Raw genomic sequence first — 21,240 nt, forward strand, 5'->3', positions numbered from 1 at the left:
TCTCTCTCTTAATACCTACACTGTGCCTGAACATTCTCCTCAGTGCCTCCATTTTATGAGAATCTCAACATTTCCACACCTCATTCTGATACTGTAAAGCTAGATGCAAAAGTGATGCTCATTCACTATGACATCAAGGGTATATAACACTGTAAGAGCGAAACAGACAATCCCTAGAGAGCTATGGATGGCCAAGCCTTCATGAATGGACTTCCATTTGCACCATGCACACAGAAGAAGCTTGGCTGACTTCAAACTTAATGAATTCTTATCAACTTGGTAACTAAATGACCTCAGGGCAGGATTAATATGTATGGTTAGAGAGCATTTACAACTCTGCCTAAAGCTATCTCACTTGGATGCTCTGAATTGCCCTCCTGAGGATACTACTTCTCTCCTTTGACTATATAGCTAGCTTGGCTTTCTCATTTAGGCATGAATAAGCTCCTTTTTAAAGCTTTGAACTATTTTTTGTGGAACCTCTGTGGCTTTGACTAGGACACATCCCAACAGATTCAGGTCCGATGGAACCACATTAAATCAGAGTATTTCAGAGACACCCATTCATCCTCCAGGAGCTAAGACTAGGATTTAGAAACAGGAATTTTGGATCTAAACATGTCGATGGTTTTTCTTTCAATTCTCCACATTTCACCAAGTTTTCTCTCTAACTCAGTGAAATTTTCTCACTTGAAAGTTAAATCCATAAACCATCATGACTATCTTAATGCTATCAACAGTCAAAGTGCAGTATCAAAGCTCAGTTCAGCAAACCATCAAATAATATTCTCTTTGGGGTATTTTCTCCCCTTGATGAGCACACGTAAGACCTAGTTACATTAATCATCATATATATATTGAGAAGCAAATGTAATCCATTGTACATTCAGCCTGTCAAAATGTATCAATTATTCAGTCAGAACAGTATGACTGCATGAATCATTTCAGTGTTCATCCCAGAGCAGGCTTGGAAAAAGGTTTTGATGAAATAACTGAGTAGAAATTATAAAAACTATTATTTTTAACTAAGTTTTGAGGTTTAAAAAGGGAAGGCATAAGTAGGTATAAGTCAGGTTTAGGACTGCTTAGAAAGCATTTCTTTTCCTGTCCTTCCTGCTAAGCTCTTTCCAATTCAGATAATGTTTCCATTCTGCTGCAAGTTTTTCTCAGGAAATTAATTTCTTAGCTGGATGTCACCTGAGGACGCCCAGATGAACCACTTAACACTACTGTAGCCTCTTTTCCTTCTAATGCTGTCTTACATCTTAACATTTTGCATAACAACTGCAAGATTTTTATGGGAGACGACCTGATCTTATTATAAACTCTATAAAGTGCTGCACCACACTTTATGGCATCACATAAATAACAGTAAGATAACATCACTGCTTGAGGACTTGTTTATGTTCGGAAAGTCCTCTTTTACAGGGCAAAACTGAAGGGTTTGGCCAACAGGAAACAGGACTGGAAGAAGATTGATCTCCTCTGCTTTTCACTCTTTGACAGGAGATCCTTGTTTTCTTTCCCTTACTGATATTTTCCCCCTGCTAATGTGTGTGCAGGGGGGCTGAAGTTGTCAAGAAGAGGATAATTGCAGGAGATATTTTGCATGATAGGATAAGATACTAGTCTGTTAGATGGAACTCTCCCTTATTCGGTGCGTATGCAGAGGAATGTATTAAACAGAAGTCCTTTAAGGTACATTAAGCTTGACAGTCGTCTTTCCTCCGTTGTGAGTTTGGCACACACAATGGCTGTGAGACAACGATGTGGGCTGCAGCTTGCTCTCATTTTAACGCCAGCTCAATCCTAACATCCTCCAGCGTCTAGTGATTTTGCAGTGAGATTATTTTAAAGAAGTTTTTATTTTCTCTCAGTTTTTCAAATGAATTTAATATAGTGTAAAGTGAGAGTTTATGATCCTGGAGAGAGATATACCATACAGACTAGCACAGCATGAAAAGCATTGGGATAGGTTTTCCAGCATCCCCCAGTGCCTCAATTCTGAGCCAAAGGGACAATTTTCTAATCAAAACCCCTCATATTTTTCATTCTTTGGTACTCTTTTGATAACAGAAGGCCCAGACAAACAGAAGCAAACAGAAACTCCATTCTGCTGCTCATGCAAGCCTGTTCACAAAATGCCTCCCATAGGCTGCTTTCCACCAGCCCTGCTATTTCATTTAATCCATTCAGTCCTGAAGGATCAACTTAGGCAATTAGATGAGGGATTTGGGCTCTGAGGGATAATTGGATGACTTGCATGCAATAAACTTCTTCCACGCTCTCTTCACTTTTTTCTTTTGTTTTCTTTGCTCATCCCTTTGTTTCTCATCATTAATTTTTTCAATCAAGTTTGTAACACCCTTGCAGATACAGCAAGATAGTAATGTGACCGAGCAGCGAGAACCTAAACACCTACATTGCGGCTCCTGCTGTTTCATGGCTCTTTAAATTGTTCTGATGTGATACCAAGGGGAAGAGCGGCTGAATTTAGATGACGGGATGCAGTTTCATTTTTGTATCTGCAGCACTGCTGAAGTTGCAGGGAGGGAATGAATGAGCTCAGATGTCTTTGCCTAATCTCAGGTGAACCCTGGAGGGAAGCTCATAGAGGGGAAAAAGGTATTACAGCAGAATTTAATTGGTTGCATTCTGGTGAATTGTGTGTGAATTATATCATAGCCAAGGAGCTTACTGACACAGATTAAGGACTGCTGAAATGTAATTACCTTTCTTTTCCCTTTATAACTACCTGCATCCCCACTCCTTGTCACCTCCAAGTCCCAGCCTGGGAGCAATTTTTGCCTTGGACACCCAACCCCATCTTTACTCTTTGGTCCTCAGCCTGATGCTTCTAACTGTCATTTCCTCCTATTTTGACATGTTCCTCTCACATCAACCACTTCCCTCATGTCATCCTTCCTAATATCTTATTTATTTACCATATAAAATTGCCTTCCTCTGCTCATGTGATTTTAAACTTCTCAGCTCCCTTTATTTCCTGTATGCTAGCATTATTTGTCAGTCTGGGTACACAGCGGTTTAAAATCACATGCAAGTTTGAACACCTCTCTCCGAAATTACAATATAATTATCTTTTATAACAAATGTCAGTGAAATATCAATGATCGCTATTGCTATCAACCATAAAAAGTAACAGCAACAAAAAAAAATAATCAAATCTTAAACTGCCTAGCTTAAATGTGTAAAGATTGTGTAACTAACTGCTGAATGTGCAGAAGTCCTTTTCAATGCCCATCTGCAAGGAATACAAACATTGCAGCCACAGCTAAGTCTCTCAACCTGTAGGACAGAACGTTTCCCTTCTAGATGTCCACATTCAGTCTCACATGAACAGACACACAATGCCTTGCATACCTCATGTGAAGAGCTGCTCAGATAACACTGACAGGCATAATATGAAACTAGACCAGACTGTGCACAACCTTGTGAAATGCTGTAGGTTTCTTCCAAATGAAAAACACCCATCAAAATCAACGTCAAGAGTAAAAAAACCTCAAATATTTCTCCTCCTACTAGAGAGACAGGTATTCAAGAGCTAGCCATCTTCAGATGAAAGTATTGGGTTTTTTGAGATAAATATCTTACTTAGAAATAAATTGAAAAATACTTTTCAGAGTTCTTATATGACTGGGGAGCATGCAGCTCTGCTCTCCATATCTCCTCAGTGAAGAGCAGGTGTGAGTAGCTCAGGCAGAATGCTGAAGGATGTGAGTGTTGAGCTGCTTCAAATTGTACTCCTGTGCTCTTCACAGAGAACGCAAATTGACTGAAGATGGAGTAATGAACTAAGAGCGTGAAATGTGAAAAATATTATTAAACTAAGTTCACAAAAGTAAACATCGCATTTGTTTCCAAACAGAGAAGGAAAGGAATATGGTAATGGTTTGTCTCTTCTACGGTATGACGTGGTGATACCGGAGTTAGCTTTTGTCTTTGCAGCAGTCTAAACACTGCAACAGAGGCCTCAGCAGCAGCTAATTTACCCTGTTTTGTGACTGAGGAACACACATAAAAATCTTTTTTCATCTTTCCTTAAGATCTCAAGGGACACCCTCAGGTACCAGGAATTTCAGACACTTTATGTCCTTCTGCCCTAGACCCTAGTACATTCAAGAGAACATGGAGGTGATAAAATACAAATTTAGGTTAAATACCAGGCAATTGTCTTCTCAAACAAGAGCTATAGAAGAAAAAGAGTAGGCTACCTCTCCACATAAAGCTGGTGGACAAACCCATTTCAAAGTGACTGAATTTCCACTACACGAGTGATGGAATAAACCACAGTAGGAATCAATTCTGTGTATGGAGGGAGTCAGACCAAGTGACTAACAAGGTCTTTTCTATAACTCAGTAGAAAATGGTTTCTGGAAGAACATCACCAGGCACTTCTCACAAGCGTACAGGTGTTAACCTTGGTGCCCTGGCCATGTTCCAGCTCAGGTAATTACCTTTTTCACTTAAATTCTCCTTCCAGACTCTCCTGGCTTGTCTCCACTCCCAGGCCCTGATTTATACGCAATTAAACAGCAGCAGTGTTTCACTGCACAGGTGATAGCTGGTCAGGGCAGGGAGTGGTGAGGGGATCAGCTGCGGAGTGGAATGGTCGTTACATTGACTACAGGTCCCCATTAAAGGTTATGAAGTTCTTTAGGGTCCTTGCAAACTTACTATCCAGATGAAAGATAACCCTGTATAGACCATCCTATGCCTCATCTGTGCTTACGAGGAGGGCAGCTGATTATTTTTTTTCTTTTTTCGAGGGTGAGAGGATAGCTGGCTTCCCTTTGTCACAGCAAGCTCAGCAGGCAGCTTCCCCCCCTCCCCCATCACTGTCCAGCAGTGCTGCTGATCTCCACAGGAGAGTTGCTTCATTTCCCCCTCCCTCTCCTCTGGTGCAGACCTTCAGCTCCGCAGGAGGCACCCACGTCTCCTGAGGCCCCGCTCCTGCAATGCCACAGCACTCGCCAGCTGCAAATTTCAGCTCATGAACAAGCGCAGGTGAACAGGAGTCTGAGAATGGCTCGGAAACCTTTGCTTCACAACAGCCTGCGAACACAGTAACATTTTTCTAGGACTTATGATCTCTTTTTGTCCAGGAAATTGTACAGATGAGCCGCAGAAATGCAGTGTTAAAAGATAAATACTGAAAATCCTCTACAGAAGAGGGGCTGTCAGAGCAGCAGGTCCCACACGGCAGCAAATACTGCTCATGCAGGAGAGCAACGCAATTCTCCACCAGCAGAATAAGCCTGACTGAAAAGCAAGAACTAAGTATGTATAAGAAGCACATGCAATCCAACAGCACACAAAATTGAGTCATTTTGCAAAGGTACTTTCAGACGCATCATTTTTGGTGGAGCTGAATATTGTATACACCACACAAAACCTGTGAAATAAAGGACAGGAGGCAGCTTCCTATATTTCAAGATGAATGAAGGGTTATACTTTCTTCTCAAACTTTTCCTTCAAGTTTTAGATAGTGTATTGGAGAAAAAGATAAGGTATATGTTCCAAACAATTTGTGAGAAACAACCCACGTACCTGAGTATAACTCTGAAATAGAGAAATGCAATAGGTGATTTAAGAAAAAAACAAACTTTGACAATCATTCTAGAGGAAAAGTTCAATGATAACAATGAAGTATTATTTTGTGAGGTAATCCTTATTATTTTCAAATTTTTTTGATGCCTGAGAAATCTGAATCTGTTTTTTCCTATTCCAAATCTTACACAAAGTGATTAATTATTTGGGGGTTTTGGTTTTGTTTTTCTACACATATCCCAGACTCAGAGTTGCACAGCAATAGGATGACAGAAAATGGACACAACCTAGAGCATGGGACTGTCTAATATAAGAAGCTTTTTCTTTTCGCTTTTGTTTTTTTAGATAGCATGAAGCTGGTCAACTACTGGAACAGGCACCCAGGGAGCTGGATGAAATCTCCATCCTCAGAGGTATTCAGCATACAACTGCAGCCCTAAGCAACCTGACCTGATCAAAACTGCTCTGAGCAGGGGGTTGGACTTGATAAGCTCTGGAGGTCACTTCCTCTGGAGCAAAGGAATTTTTAGAGAAGAGGTTTTTTTATACAAACACATATAGACAGACATAAACATGCACACATAAAAATTCTGCCACAGCTAAACACATTCATGCATTTGCATCTCATTCTGCACATGTGTATGTGCTCTACTGAATGTGGACACATGCTCACATATGACATGCTGCACAGATGATGGAGGCATCCAACAGGGAATACTGAAAACATAAGTGTGAGGGCTCCAATAAAGCAGGGGTACTCCTGACACTGAATGCTGTCTCAGTTTTACCTATTTTCCTGTTAAATTCTGACATCTTAAGCTGCAGCAATTTTAACTACATCAGAAGAGTGCAATTAATGAAAGCTAATCAAATTCAGTCTGCGTGAACTGTTCAGTGGGGCTTAAGAGGGCAAATAACAACTTAGCTATGACCATCTAAGCAAGACATAGAGGATATTTTTTGAAATTCTAATTAGACTGGACTGAGGAAAATGGATACAAATAAGAAAAGGAAAAGATGGCCCTGCCCTAAATCACAGTGCCTGCATTGAATGGACATCAACCGCATCCACCGAGTGCAGCACGCTTTTCACAAGTGCAAGATGAGCAAAGGAAAATGAAGATTGTGACTGTTTTTCAGCCACCCACAGAAGAGGACTGAGGTACAGTCCATGGCACTTGGACTGCCTCAAACCCAGTACATCCTGCTGATGCTGAATACCAAACCACTCGTTTTAACATGGTACCTGAATGGAAAGTTTCTTGGCTACTACTCTATAGGGAGACCTTCCAAGAAGAAACAGGTTATGAATCTCAACTTAAAGTAGAAACACAAATGCTTTTGGGGAGTAGAAATTACCAGAGTATGATAATGTAGACAAAACTTAGACGAACAGCCCTACTAAAGTGAAAGGAGCAATTTCTTTTAATTGCACATCCTTTCACAAAATGCCTTTGCATAAATTCCCATAATTGCTTTTCTTCATGATCCCCCAACGATTAGATAAAAAAAAACATTACTTACAGCACTGTTTTAATTTGAAGTTAGTTTTAGATGAACTATAAAAGCCTAACTTAGTGACTGTGCAATCTTACTGCCTGTACCAACTTTTTTGATTTCCCTCTAACATAAAATATTTTTGCCTCACCTGTCATATACAAAACCATGTGTCCTCAATTTTTAATGTCTATTTGCAAATTTATACTTTATCAGATACAGAGACTGAAAAAAACATTAGTAAAAGCAAATGTATGGAAAATTGCTTCCACAGAAAAGAAGGCTCTGTCTTAAGTACAGTTTTAAAAAAGTTGGATCAATTAGCAATCTGTGAATGTTAGAAACATCTTAACAATGTCTCAAAGATGAAAGAGCATATCGCAGAATGAGGGAAGGGGGAAAAATTAAATTATGTCTGCAGTCATAATGAATCAAAGCCCAGAAGGTGGTCTCCGAATCAGCAGGTTTTGATGAAATATTAAGGAAAATGATTATTGATGAAAAATGAATAAGATCTTTTTGATTTTAGCAACCTTTAAATCACACTTTGCTAATTAAAATAACTTCAATGCATCCCTCCATTCCTTGATGGGCATTTAGCAATCCTTAAAATGAGTGGGTTAATTTGACAACATTTTAGCAAATATGCATAGAGTTTATCTTAAGCAAGCAGACACATCACAGTTTAAGATGATGTAAAAAATAATACATAGCTAAACCTTCTCTTCCTTTCTCCCTTTATTTTATTTTTTACACTACATCTACTAACACAATTACAAAGTAATGACAGGCAGCTTCTGCTTGTTTCCTCTGCAGCACACAATACCCAGTAATATATACTACAACTATTAATGAGCCATGAACTATGTCTCGGGAAATAAAGACCAAAGCTACTATTTTCTGTCTCCTTTGTTTGCCAGGTCAGAGCGCTCTTAGGACAATTACTCCTGCTACCTGGGAGGCCTCTTACTGTGGGTACTGTGAGCTTCTGCAAATAAATTTCCTTCCCAAAGGTAAGTGGAAATGAGAAGTCTGAGAGACATTAGTTGTCATATCCCTTAAAGTTGTACTGAATCTAATTGCTTTTTAAAATATTGGTAGTAGAAATTCTGCATTCTCTTTTTGTCCCAGTTTGTACCGTGCTTCCTTTTAAAGAGAAACCTAAGAACGAGAGAAGGCTGTAATGGAGACTGAACTGTTGCACACAGAAGACATTTAATTACAGAATGCGATGCAACTCAGGCATGCCGTACATTACTGTTACAAAACTATATACAAAAAATAAAATGAAGTAAAATCTGCTCCTTCACTTTTTCTTTCACAAATGAAGTCTTATATGTGATATCACCATTTAAAGTCTGGGCAGATGAAATTACCTATTTGTTACAAATATGTGATCTATTTACTGTAATAACATTTCATACATCTGTCATGTAAGAAAGACTTCTATGAATGCATCAGATTGAAAAGCTATTTAAATGTCACTAGTATTTTAAGGAATGAAAAAAAGTTGTGGCAAGTAAATAAGTCTGATGTTGGAACGTTTTTCAGAAATACATAATCATATAAAATAGGTCATGCAAGAAACCTTTTAATGTCTCACATCATACTGTTTGAGACTTAAGGAACAAGATTTCAAACGCCTTATGAACCAATTCTTTAACAATATGCTACGAAGTATAAGGCTGCAGTAATATACACTGTTTTCTGAATGGTGAGTGGAAAAGCGTTGGTTTTCAGCTTTCCAACCAAGAACAAACTGAAATGAGATCTTTCAGTGATTTCTCAGTTTTGAGGGTTGCCAGTGTGGTGTGTTTCATAAGCATTCATTCAATGAGTTCACAGGATATTACAAGGAATTAACCACCCCTCCCCCACCCCACCCCCCAATGTATATGTAGTGATGTTATTTTCCTTCCTGAAATTTACTGCAGAGGATTCCTCCCCACAATTAGACTCCACCACTTCTGCCAGTGACAAACTACTTTGAACACAAGCAGGGTGCTTTTTAAGTCACATAAACAAACAAGGCTGGCCATAAGGATAAACAATGTAGTTAAATATAGTTTGTCTCATTTGTGAAGGATATACCATTCATATAAAAAAAGGAACAAAACCCCCTCCTAAGTCCCCAATATTAGAAGAACATAAATTAAACCCCAAAATTTTACTTCAGTTTTCATCCACTAACCTATATTAATTCAAAGATCTAACTACAAATTTTATATTTAGTTTTAGCAAGCAGAGAGACAGGATTGAGTGAACACAGAGCACTCCTTCCAGTATCTGCCTGTGTACTCCTCTCCTAAAATCAGACAAGTGTAAAATGCAACACACACACCACCACCACCCCCCCCCAGCTCTTTAAATGCTTGGAGAGGAGAAGCTGGAATCCTTCACCAAAAAGGAACAGATGGATTGACTGGAGGGACATAAAAGACAGAAGAATCATAAATTTGTATTCTATTTAGAAAGGGCCACATTCAACACCACCAACAAATTAAAATGATTAAATTATGCGTTCAAGTACTGCATAGCACCAGTTTGCAATCCAAATTTTGGTTAGCAGGACTAGCAAAGAACAGATTTTAGCAGTTTACACCAGTAGGATCAAAGCACTTCATTTAATGAACAGGAGAGCCTTTGCTTTTCCAGCTTTGTGTACTCAAATATTCCCTGTAACTTTTTCAGGATGATCTTAAAATTGTATTGATGGCATTAGTGGGAAATAAAGATGTGTGTGTTACACGCAGCTGGTTTTTTGGACTGCAGTCTCAAGCCACACAATAGCCATTTGATGCCCGAGACATTGCCTTTTCCAGTTTTACATGTTTTATTTCATACTAGGATATATAATTTAAGGGGGAGGGGGGGTTAGGTTTTTTTTGTTGTTGTTTTTTTTAATAAATTAAATGCTGCCTGCTGAAAAAATGTAAAAGTTGTTCTCTTTTTTCTTCAAGCAACAAAACACCCAACTGATCTATATCTGTGTGCAAATTGCACTAATATACCAATGAAGAATATACATAATTCGGTTGCGCAATGTATTTAAAAGTCCTGATAGGTATCATACCCTTAAATGGATGAAAAGCGACAGGTTTTGACCTACCCTTTATAGATATAGTATCTTATAATAAGCAGTAGCTGCAGTTAAAGAACTGACAGTCACAAACCTAAGCAGATACTGCTAATTTCCAGCAAAGAGAGCTTGCCGGCGGTCACACGGAACAGGGGCACTAAGGGCGCGTTCGCTTCACCCCTCCTTTTGTAACCCAGCGCGGGAAGTTCATCCCTCTCTTATCTTTCTGTGCACTTTCCCACTGCAACCATTTGTAGAGGTACTAACTCGGGTTGCTGTTGTAAAAACAAACAAATAGCTGCTGCGCTTCAGATTACACGGCAAGACAACGGGAGGAGAGAGGAAGCAAAACCGCCTGGGTTTAAGCGAGGCTGCGGCTGTGGTAAATGGAGAAGGACACGGTTCTCACAACAGTATCAGTCCTTGGTATCTGTTCAGAAAGAAACCAGGACTTTTAAGTAATTAAAAGGGGAGACCTGAATAGAGTTCACTGTAAGTCTGCCATTTATTCCACCAAGGCGGTAATGCAAACAGCGGAGTGCAATTGCATACTTCCACAATAGGGAGCCTACATAAATCCTCATAAATTTATATTAAAAGTTGTCTTATATTCTATGAAGATGGAAGAACAGAAGAAAACAACCAACCTAAGATAATAAAACGCCAATGCTAATGGCGTCTTTTGGGTTCTAAACATATGGGTCTGTGAGAGACTGAGCTAATTTTTAGGCAGTCCTGGGGGCAAGGATTACTGGCTTATAGGATGAAGGGTAGAGGAACAAAAACCCCCAATGTGTTAGTGCTAAAGTGAAATTAAACCCCACGAAGAGTCTCACAGAGGCTCTAACTAATCCCTCTCTGGGTTATCACAGACAGAGGAGGCAAAATACCACAGTGACTTCCAAGTATTATTTTCAGTTTTACATATTAGACAAGTGCAAATAGTTCATTAACCCACTACTCTCCAACGGGTTGTCTTGGAAAGTCTGTTTGATTATCCCATAATGGCATATGTGCCATTTTCTAGGCCAGGAAAGTCTTTCCAGAAGCCAGATTGTCACAGAACTGAAGCTTCATTATGCCACAAAAGGGTGACACTCACTGGAAGATAAGGATTTAAAACATTTTCTGAAACATTACTGATTATTTAGGGAGCTTGGAAAACAAACGGATCCCTGCTCTGAAACACTTGCAACCTAATCAAGTATTGACAGTGTATTTACCCACGAGTGGTGCCTTCCCCGGGCAGCACATCATCTGTAGGGCTCTGATGGCAGAGGGCAATACACAATGAAGAACAAGGGATCCACGTGTAGGAAAACACTTGCACATCAGTGAAGAGATGTTAACAGAGGTAGGAGGGAAGAGCTTACTCATAATCTTATTCCATCTAGGTTGTTAGCCTTCTGCACAGCTCTGCAGGTTTTAAATGTCATTGGTTAGATGGTTTACAGTGCTGTGGCCTTTCCCTTCACAAAAGCGCTCTTCAAGACAACTTCCAGAACTGTCAGAAGATCTCTCCATTGAAGAAACAAGAAACATCCTCGCACTTACAGGATGCATCACCCTGAGTAATAATTCCTATCTGCACCTCTGGTGGGCTTGGCAGTAAGCTCAGATTCCTATGCATAAGTGATCCCACAGACTTAAGAACACTCCTGTGACTGACACTACTAATAAAGAAGTTAATATAGCACCTTGTTGTTTTAAAAAATATTTATCCAGGCATGGCAATATAGTATTTCATAGCTTTCATGACACATTCTGCTATTGCTAAGAGTATTTTACACACACTAGAAAGACAAGGTCTGCTTATTTCACTCTTTACATATTCCAGTATTATATTAGAGTGTTTCTTTCCAGTTTCTGGGATTCATTACTCTCATGCCAATTTAAGCATAAAGATACTACTGACTAAATAAAAGTTAACATCTTAATAAAATGTTCTCTCCTTCTTTTTGGAAAAGGAGCAAGCAAAGTATGCAGCCTGACCTTAAAAACAGCATCTTGCCTCATTGCATCAAATAGATGGCAGTTAAAGCAAGTGGGGTTATTTTCAGTTCCCAAATATTCCTTTGACATAACTTGATTCCACTTCTGATAGAAAAGAAACCAGTTCATAAAGGTCTCCCTTCTAAAATGAACATTTTTCTTTTTAATGGCAAAATGCATGCAAAAAGCATATGATTATGGTATTTATGTTTCCATTAAAATGTCCTCAGCAAGCTGGAGGAGTCTAACCTACTATTTTCAAGCTATTTAGATTTACAGCAGCACAGTGCCTATTTTATTTCAATTATATTTCAGGACATAATTCAGGACAATGCACTTTTGGTGGGAAATGATTACAGAGTGACAGCCAGTAAACGTCCATTAGGACTTGTCTTTCTACATGCTGCTCAGCTGTGGATGTCAGGTGATCGCTATAAAACCCCATTGTATAGCATCATTGTCATCTACATGAAAAACACTATTGATCAGTCATGCAGCTTCTCTTCTGCATGATGCAAAACATATAGAGACATTTTTCAGCTAAGCTAAAAGCTTTATCCACACAACACAGTTCTTGAGATACTTCTCTCCTGAACTGTAAAATAAACATAGATTTTGCATTCCACCTAGATTTCACTGTTAATACCTAATGTAAGTAGTGAGAAACTTCTTAGCAGTCTGTCTCTGTCAACCATCAATAACACAGGACGGAGCTAACATCGCAAGGGCGGCTGTTACATATATGCAGCTATACTGACCACTGATCACTCCCAACATATTTTATTTATTTGTTGCTAGAGCTTCATTTCTTCTGAGCAATAAACTGCTCCTCTGTTAAGAATCTGCTTTAATGGTCTAGAATCAAGAACAGAAAGCAACTTTTTTTAGTGCTACTGGAGAGACCTGCTGTGACTACTGTAACTGGCATTTAAAGTGGTTCAAGATTTACAACAGCTACTTGTATGCATGGATTATGTAAGAAGTCCAAAATAAAGAACCTCCCATGTTTCAGTTACATATTTAACAGATAATAACTATCACTGAAACCCCAACCCAACCAACCAACCCTCTCCCCAAGCCCTACCAATATCCATCAATGACTTAACTGACGCAACATAAATCTACATTAAAGCAATTCTAAAAGAGCTTCAAGTCCTGTAAGGATGTTTTTGAGTAGAAATTATTATTTATAGGTGGGGTTTTTTTTAATAGCCATTGTTCATAAGATGAGTAAAGCAATGTTGCTTATACACATACAGAGTAAGTTAACAATGAGTAAGTTAACAACTCTTTCTCCTTTGCTGTATTTTGGGATTATAGAATCCACTTTCTAATTTAGAGAAATGAATGGACAATACAATATTTAAGGAGTACCTATGTTCTTCCTATTGTTTTTTACTATCTGTCTACAATTGCAGTGCTTGGGATACATGCAAATACAAAATGCACCCAAGAGGGAAAATGAAGAAACAGGACTGGTTTTGTACTGGTTGCAAGTTAGGTATTAAAATAACTTGGGGGACCTCTGCCTGACAACTTGACAGCACCACCATTTGTTGAAGCACTATAATAGTTGTTCTCATAATATCCTTAAACTTGCAAAAAAGAAAATAATATTGTCCATTATTCTGATGAGCAGTTTACATACTTGTCCTCCACTTTTTTACCATTCATACACCGTGACACAGTTAAATTTACATCAGTTGGTGGCATGTGCTGATGAAAATAAGAGAGAAGTGAAGAAATATTAAAGAAAAACAAACCTTGACAAGGCCTCACACACAGGCACAGTAATTCTCTTGCAAGTTAAGGAAAAATTTGTCAGAAGTGCTCAGCGATGGTATGCAAACTATTATGGGACATTTTGTTATAGGCTTCCTTAGAGGAGACTTTTAAATAACCTTTTGGACATACTTAAATGTCAAATTTTGTTTGGCACTAAGCACCAAACTGTAAAAGAAATAACATTTCCCATATAAACAATGCTGCTTTTAATATGAACGTGCTAAAGATTTGAGACAGCCTGGCCATTCCCAGCTCCTGGCAGTTCAATGCAAGGGTAACGCACCGCAAGTGATTTCCCTTCCCACCCACAAACACTGGAAGCGACTGTTCCTATTTAGGTAACCTCTGAAATGTCCAGAGGAAAGGAAAGGGTGACAGGGCAAAGGGATAAAACACACTGAAAATAATGCTCACTGCAGGTGAATGCTACCGTAAACAATATTTTAAGGATGCAGAACTGCAACCAACTATTTCTCCTCAAATTTCCTGTAGCATTGTCAGGATGAATCGGACTGCAGAGAAGAGAGTTCCCTGGAGAATAGCCTTGTGAAGAGCCACTTAGATGCTTGGTGTGGAAACGGGCACCACGGGAGATGCCAAGAGAAGGGAGAAGGTCTCACTGCTGGAAAGGAACAGCAAGAAACAAACTGCAGTGCACATGGGGTGGGGAGCCAGGTACCCTGTAGACAGGGAGACAACTCACCTGAGGCTCACATGGACACACCTATTTCTTAAAATAATGCTCAGATGACACTTTCTTAATACATCTAAGATAAAGCCTGTAAAACACAGAGCAGCCTTGTGAAGATAGCTAAGCCACGATCCAGGCTCTCCTGCTGAACATCCCACAGGTTCAAGCTCCCAGACGTCTTTTGCCCACCTCAAGACTGAAAGCTGCTCCCTCACAGCTGTTACATCTCCCCCGTGCCCAACTAGATGATCTTTAAGGTCCATTCCAAGCCAAACCATTCTATGATTCTGCAACGTGCTCTGTCAGCCATGGGCCCAAGGTACGGACCTGACTTCTGTGAGAGGGAAAGTTGATGGTGCAAGTCACTGCAAAGTTCCCCAAAAATTATTCTGGACCCAGGTGGGATTCACCAGCTCTGCAGTTTGGCTGTTAATAAAGGTGTGAGGAGAGAGGAGAGAAAACCCCATACACTACTCATCTTCACACCTCAGACCCTTGAATGGGTACTTCAGAGCACATTTATAGCAAACAATGATCTTTTTCCATCTGAATTGCCTGGTTTTTTCCAGGTGTTTCTTGCCGAATGTGCCTCCCCCCTTTATCACAGGGCTGGGGGTGGCTTTTCTTGCCTCAGTTCCTGACCCACATTTTCTCCCTCTGCTCCAGCCCGTTGTGCGTGCTGGTTCTTTCCTTTTGTCACAGTGTGATCCAGTGGTGAGAGACGGGGCCCTCTGTGCTCCAGGAGCAGCCTGAATGTGCAGAACTACCACACTGCTCTTCAGTCCTACCCATATGATTAACATCGGATTCCCCCGGCACTCCCTTATCTTCAGTTTTACTCACTCTCTCCTGGCTCTTTTATCAGCAATCACACAGAGTTAGCTGGGTCACGCAGGTCTTCTATTTCGCCGTGCCAGGTTTGCATCAAAGAACGTTTTTTTTTGTTGATGTGACATTGATGCCATTCAACTCCAGCATGAAACACTGCCTTTGGTCTAACAAAAACAGCCATGAGAGTCACCACGTGGCAGCCATATCCAGCCAAGCTATCTTGATTTCCAAAGGCACAAAAGTGCTAAAATGTCAGGCACCTGGGCATACCAGCGCCAGCCAATATAAGGCTAAAGAATACAAAATTTCAAGGGCAGAGCTGAAGCTGTCATTTTTCAAAATTATTTTGCTTCCTTCACTGAAATAATGTACATATCCGCAATACACAAATTACGTTTATTTAATTTGAAAGATAGACCTTTTACACAGTGCAATACAAGAGCACAGTGAGACTGAGAAAATAAAAAGGCAGTTGTGCTGCTGAATTTTAGTAAAAAATTATGCATTTGACAATGCACCTGAGATGTTATTTTTTGTCATGTTAGAGGATATGTTTTTACCAATATTATGTAAAGGAACTTTTCAAAATAAGTCTAGTGGAGGGTTAAATGCACCAAGCTCAGTTCTTAGCTGAGTTTTAGACAATTAGCTGCACTCTGCATGACAGCTATTTTCCTTAAGAGCAAATACAAAGGATTCCATTACCACCTAGAACAGGATACGCAAGATGAACACCAGTCATCATGGACAACTATAAAGGTATCTCAATCACTGCAACCAAAGATACCACTTTGCTGTTTCAACCAAAAGTTTTGTATTTTTCTTCTGGAAAGAATGGGGTAGAAAACAAAATGAATAGTTTTATTCTGAGCTGAATTAATAACCTCTGAACGAGATAACGATCGGTCCTGCACTAGGATTTCGGTGTTACTTTTTATAAAGCTGAGGAAACGCAGAACTACAAGATCATAGATGTAAGCCAAGAAAACAGATGTATTTTCATTGTTAAAGTACAAAAAAAGCTGTGAATTTTGCCTTTGGTTATTTCTGTTTTAGCTTCAGGTTTTCAAATGAACTCAAAACTCCATCAACAGAAAGTGGAATTTTGCCCAATTTCAGCATAAAACCAAGCATGACACAGTTCAGATAATGTAACCACAGGACGCTTATAAATCATTAGCTACAGCCTCAGAAGAGAAAGTAACTCCTAAGTCAAGCTTAGAGTTTACTCACTTGGTCTATGCTTAATCCAAAAGCTCAACCTGTTAGACTGAAGTTCAGGACTACAGTAGGACTAGAATCCAGGTAAACTTTAACGCATTTTTGATTTAACAAGAACTTTCCAGAGATTTTGTAACTGCTGTGACTATATTGGAAATGTCGTATTCCACAACCACAGCAGTTAGAGCTCTGATAAATAAATCAGATGACATTACAAGTGTGAATTTAATTTGAATGATACCAAATGGTGACTCCAATATTCCAAACCATCTGAAGAACGAGAAGAAAAGCAGCTGCTCTTCAGAAAATAACTTACATGTCCCATTCTGTTACAGTTTGTGTGAGCTCAATACTTTTCTACAAAAAGGCTTTTAAGAAACCATTAATAAAAACGCAGTTCTGACTTTCCAGTTGATGTACAGTCATCTCCTATGACAAAAGCATTACAAGGGTGGATTTTGAAAGAGTGTATTGACTGATGTCTGGTGCCTACCTGTCTACAGGTGAAGACTTTGAATTCCGTGGTTTCTTTACTTGGGCGTACAAGGCTTCCACTGTCTGCCCTTCCCTCGGGCTCTGCGGTCGGGCATTCAGCGTTATCGTGCCACTGTTTGAAGAAGAGTCATAGGAAGCGATCCCAGCGTACATTGGGTCCGCATCACAGCCAAACGTCCGGTTAAAATCCTGTATCTCTGCATAGTCACGTTCACGAGCTTGTCTCTCTCGAAATTCTCGAGTTTTTGCTTGAATTCTGAAAAAATTAAAAGAAGGCTGAAACTGATGTTTTCCCTCCCAGTCATTTGAAAGCAGCAGTTAGCAGACATTTTAGGTAGCCCATCTTAATGAAAACCAGTGAAGTGTTTCCAGTTTCAGTTTGCCATGGAGTCTCAGGTTTACCTTGGATATTGAAGCCTGGATCGAAGTAATGCTACAATCAACACTAGTTTTTAAGGAAGAATTCTGATTATCCACTGTCTTTTGTTTCATTACTAAGCTAAATAACGACTAGTCATAGCTGCTGGTAAACAGAGTTTACCTCGTTTCATGCATTAGGATGCCTGTACTATTACCTGACCTGCCTGAGAATGGCCTGATGCCATTTGTACTGCATTGTACTCCATCAAAAACTACCAGATTTAATGGTTCTGATGCATGTATTTACAGAGGAATTTTAATGTACTTTCTTGGCCCAATACTACAAAAATCATACTTCTTCCAGAATTTAAAAGCTTCGTAAGGATAGGACACACACGTATATAATTACGTATGCATGCATGCAATAAGAAGCAGAAGTAGATTCTTTTATGAATCGTTTTAAATGTGCATGTTTTCTTTAAAATGTAAACAAACTGCATCTGGCATCTCTCAAAAGCAGGCAGTCTTTCTCAGAGAGTAAAAACATGTGCCTTATGTTAAAGTTACAAATGAAAGGTGATGCTGTACTGGGGTTTTGTATCTAGGCGCATTTGTTTAGCTGTATCATAAAAAGTGACATAAAAACAGATGACATTTAGGAATCTGACAAACACAAATTGAGCACAGGTCTTATTTTCAAAAGCATGCAAAAGCTATCACTAAAATTTGATCTGGGCTTCAAACTTTCTTTGGCATTTTACAAAATTTGATGTATCGCACACATATGCACAGTGAACTGAAAAAAACACACACACCCCCAACATTGTCTCCCCAGACCAATTTAATGCTCTGTCATCATTGCAAAATGAAGCACTCAGCTGTCTCCTCCCTTCCATTAGTAAAATGTGCTCCTTTTTCATCTAATACAGCCATGGCTACACAGTGTGACAGCATCCATCCATTCAGACTACAGCTCCGTGCACCTCTGTTACGTGCCATTTCCAAAGACAGCTTGGCTCGTTCACCAACTTTTAACAAAAGCAGCCCACTCAAAGCCTCTGACTCTTTTGAAAGTAACTCTTGTCTCTTTTGAAAATAGAAGAGGCTTAAAGTTAGGTAATTTTGACATTTCTGGAAATTTTAAACGCAGCCCCATTCAAGATTAGTCTTTGCAAAAAGAAAAGGGGTTATGCAAAGGGTGGGATTCAGGCTGCAAGTAAAGACATCAGAATTTAGGTGCTTGCAGTAGATGAGATTGTGCCAGCTATGTGTGCAGGCTCCATTTACGGTCCAGGGAGCCAGAAGTCAGCAGACTCCAGAGTTTTATGCATCTGCTGCACTAGCTGGTGTCTTCTAGCAAGAAAGGAGTCGTTCAGCAGCTATGGCCACCTGACATCCCGAGGTAATCCTGCTGGACATCCAGCTGCTGGGCAAGGACTCCCACAGGTCCTCGTCACATCTGCCAGCCTCGTGCTGACATCTCAGAGACTGTGATAACTCAAATGACACAAGATGCCTGTGTTCAAGCATATGAATCCAGCCCTAAGTGAGTATGCAAACATCTAAATTTAAGTGTCTTCACCAGACTGAGTCCCAAGCAAATTGTTCTTTCTATGCTAACAAAGATTACCATATCAAAAGAAGGGAATAGGAGGATGGCATGGATAGGCAGACCTATTTCCCCCGCAAATCCTGCAAGTATTGACCAAGGATAATGATTTGTGATACAACTGATTGGCTGAACTCCCTTCAACAGCAAATGCCGTCTACATTGATGGTTCAGTGATTCATTTACATGCCCCGATTTGTACCTCAGTGTTGTTATTCTTTTTATGTCTATTGTCACTGACATGTGCACACAACTCTCTCATACTCAGTCACACGGGAAAGAAAAGCAACCATATCAAAAAGAAAAAGAAAAAAGCAAATAGAAGAAATCTGAGAAAGTTTAACTTAAACCAATGTAATTTTTTAATTCTGCAGTTTTGCAAATACAAAATTATTCTCTTTACTGCTCGCTTTTCATTTTAATAGGGAAAAACGGAAATTAAAACTGTAACACTATTCAACTGACAGCATGCTCCTCTGCAATTTCAGCAACATCAAGCCAGAATCATTTTTTGGTTTTTGTTTAATTTACAGTGAAGAACTACTCAGGCTTAAATCCAAAACCCACTTCATATTTAAACTGTGTTTCTGCATGCCTATTTTTTAAATAAAAATCTAAGTTTTACATAGACCTATGCTCCAAAGCTGTAATTCAGAAATGTTACCATCTTAATCATTTGGAAGGTAATCTATGCAGAAGGAAAAACAGGCCTGAAAATGACCTGCAGCTGTTGATTCCTCTCTCTGCAGGTTTCACTCCCAATTTGTAGTCCTGTATTAATCAAGCTGTGGAGGAACGCATTTGTCTATTGATATTTGTCTTCTGAATGGCAGAAGCAAAGGAAATCAAATTTCGTAGACATTGGTAGATTTAATTTTAATTTCAATGGACAATGTATCACCACATACTGGAACACCGGCTGACACCAATTTGAGACGAAAAAAATATCCATGTATTTTAAATAACCAAAATTTCAGTGTATGAAATCTGACAGTATAGCAATAATGTGCCATACAGTAATTCAGTCAGAAGAAAACACTGCTACCTGAGGTGCTTATAAGAGAGAATTACCTGGTGGTAACAGGTGATACTGGCCTCAGTGTTACACTGACTGCCATGAGAGATGCCGGTGAACTTATCTAACTTTTAACTGTGAATACCATATCACCCTCCACAGGTGCAGAAAGGAGTGTCCCTGTTTCATGTTAACCAACTTTTCTCATGGATCTGCTTTTCGACTACTTAATATGTTTCGACGCAGCACCATTTGCAGCAAGAGCTTTAAGATTTTCCCGTGCGTGGTTCAGTGAGGGATACTTATTCCTGTTCAAGTGGGAGAGAACTGATTGTTGAAGTGTTATGCAAGTAATTATGTTCATATCCACAAGGAAATTTTTTAGAATATTTTCTATAATTACTAACACAATGTGTTAATACATATACATAGTATTAAAAATCCAAGTCTAAATGCATTATAAGTCTTCCTGTTAACTATAACCAAAGTACCTAGTGACCATTTGCAGTAAGTAACATTTAACAAAGAATAACCCTAAAATAAAATGAGAGTTATAAGATGTCTGACTATACTGACACCCAAATTGTTCTGATTTTCTGTCTCTTAAGTAATTTTCTGTGCTTTAAGTTTAAACCATTGTGACAAGTCCTATCACTTTCACATGACAAAAGTATAGGTATTCTAATGACCTAGCATATTTTTGAATATTGTTTAAAATTCAGCTTTGGTTTTGCCTTCTCCAGGACATTCTGCATTTAAAAATTATGTCTACAAACCTAAAGGAACCAAATGATCAGGGAAAAATACGTAGACATATGCTTGAAAAGATTAGCAGCTATCAGCTGAATATTGCACTATTCCCTTTGCAATTATAACAGTTTTTAACTTTGAACTTATTTTTACATAAGAACCTGAACTTAATGGAATGTTATTTTCCTATGTTGGCACACACACCCTCCTCCCTGCCCATCCCTTGTTCACGTGTGTGTATATGCATGATACAGCCTAAATCTTTTGCTAGCATATATCACATTAAGTATACATATGGGAAATGCCAGCACAGACTATTGTGGGAAAGATTATTATTATGTAAACAC

General features: G+C 39.2%; 1 protein-coding gene across 14 annotated transcripts in view; it reads right to left on the bottom strand.

Moving 5' to 3' along the window:
* Nucleotides 1-21,240, bottom strand: part of PARD3 (par-3 family cell polarity regulator) — a 459,181-nt gene that overhangs the window by 83,232 nt on the left and 354,709 nt on the right. For all 14 annotated transcript variants that reach the window (XM_056335022.1, XM_056335029.1, XM_056335028.1 and 11 more), the window contains one exon: nt 17,158-17,415. In XM_056335022.1, coding sequence (XP_056190997.1) covers nt 17,158-17,415 — 258 coding nt within the window. The remainder of the gene's footprint in view (nt 1-17,157; nt 17,416-21,240) is intronic.

This window comes from Falco biarmicus, chromosome 4, assembly GCF_023638135.1.
Source record: "Falco biarmicus isolate bFalBia1 chromosome 4, bFalBia1.pri, whole genome shotgun sequence".
Lineage (NCBI taxonomy): Eukaryota > Metazoa > Chordata > Aves > Falconiformes > Falconidae > Falco > Falco biarmicus.